General features: G+C 33.0%; 1 protein-coding gene across 1 annotated transcript; it reads left to right on the top strand.

Annotated features, from left to right (window-relative positions):
• The first annotated feature begins 265 nt into the window (after positions 1 to 265).
• LOC145036391 (putative ripening-related protein 7) lies at positions 266 to 574 on the top strand. The gene has a single exon (XM_078984835.1). It carries the CDS (start codon positions 266 to 268, stop codon positions 572 to 574), a length of 309 nt encoding a protein of 102 aa, XP_078840961.1.
• Positions 575 to 1,320: the final 746 nt, after the last annotated feature.

Genomic DNA, 1,320 nt, shown 5'->3' with positions numbered 1-1,320 from the left:
ACATTGTTATTGTAATCTCAACCTAACACATACATACCCTAAAGCGCCTAAAGAATAAAACCATATGAGTACAAGACAAAACCAAAATCATTATATATACAGTTATAGTAACACAGATTATTTCACACCAAATACAATCAACATATCAAAAAGTGAAAAATATAAAATGAAGCCATGCATAGTTATCTTCCCCATTCTCTTTTCCCTACTTGTTACCTTAAACATTTCGTGGGCTAATGCTGACACTAGTAATACAGATGCGACTATGACAATTAACAGCTTTGAGAAGGGTGGGAGTGGCGGAGGGCCATCTGAATGTGATGGCAAGTACCACTCAGACAACACACCAATTGTTGCACTATCTACTCCATGGTACAATCATGGAAAAAGATGCTTTAAATCTATCAATATATATTACAAAGATAGAAGTGTAAAAGCTACAGTGGTGGACGAGTGTGACACCTCTAGGGGTTGTGCTAATGATATAGTTGACGCGTCTGTAGCGGTTTGGAATGCTCTTGCGGTGTCTAAAGGTGAATGGGGTGAAACCAAAGTTACGTGGTCTGATGCGTGATCATGATTGAAGATAATCCAGTAATCCATGAACAAAAGAGTCTTTCAAGTTGATAAAGACGTTCATGCTGCTTTTTATGTAAAAGTCAATAAAGTAAATTGCAATTTGTAACAATAAGAAACAAATAAAATCTTTGTTATTAGCCAAAAATATGCATCATTGTAATGGCAAACGTGGATAATGAAATGGCAAATTACATTTTTTTTATATGGGAAAAATACCAACTTGCATATAATAATATATAATAATATGAAATGAAATAACTAACTCAAATAAGTGATAACTTATGAAACATTTTGCAAGTTTCATTCATATATTAATTCTTATTATTAGTAAACAAATATAAAATTGGTTGCATTAAAGATTAATCAAAGTATATTGTTATAGCGAATTAATGATGAAATATATTGTTATTTATTACGTTGTTTAAAATGCCAAACAATTTTACTAAAAAGCTACCAAATATAAGAATAGAGCCAAAAGGGAAAGAACAAAACTACTTGCAATAAGCTAAAACCGAATTACAATACCAATCGGCGCATTTAATACTCGAAAATCTTGACATATATTTAATTAAACCATAAGAAAAAATCGGTCGGGCCAACTCTCATCATTCCAAGAAATACCACCATCATCGGTGACACTACCATTAACGGCGACATCTGAACTCCATGTTTTGACGTCGTTGCTATTGTTAGCATCGCCACTAATGGTGCTAAACCATGATTCGTGTGATGGTTCAATGA

This window comes from Lactuca saligna, chromosome 3 (genome assembly GCF_052625555.1).
Source record: "Lactuca saligna cultivar CGN05327 chromosome 3, ASM5262555v1, whole genome shotgun sequence".
NCBI classification, from domain to species: Eukaryota; Viridiplantae; Streptophyta; class Magnoliopsida; order Asterales; family Asteraceae; genus Lactuca; species Lactuca saligna.
The sequence above is the reverse complement of the archived record's forward strand: the minus strand, read 5'-3'. Positions and strand labels throughout refer to the sequence as shown.

Coding starts and splice junctions, on each gene's coding strand:
- LOC145036391 (XM_078984835.1), top strand. CDS start 266: ATGACAATTAACAGCTTTGAGAAGGGTGGGAGTGGCGGAGGGCCATCT.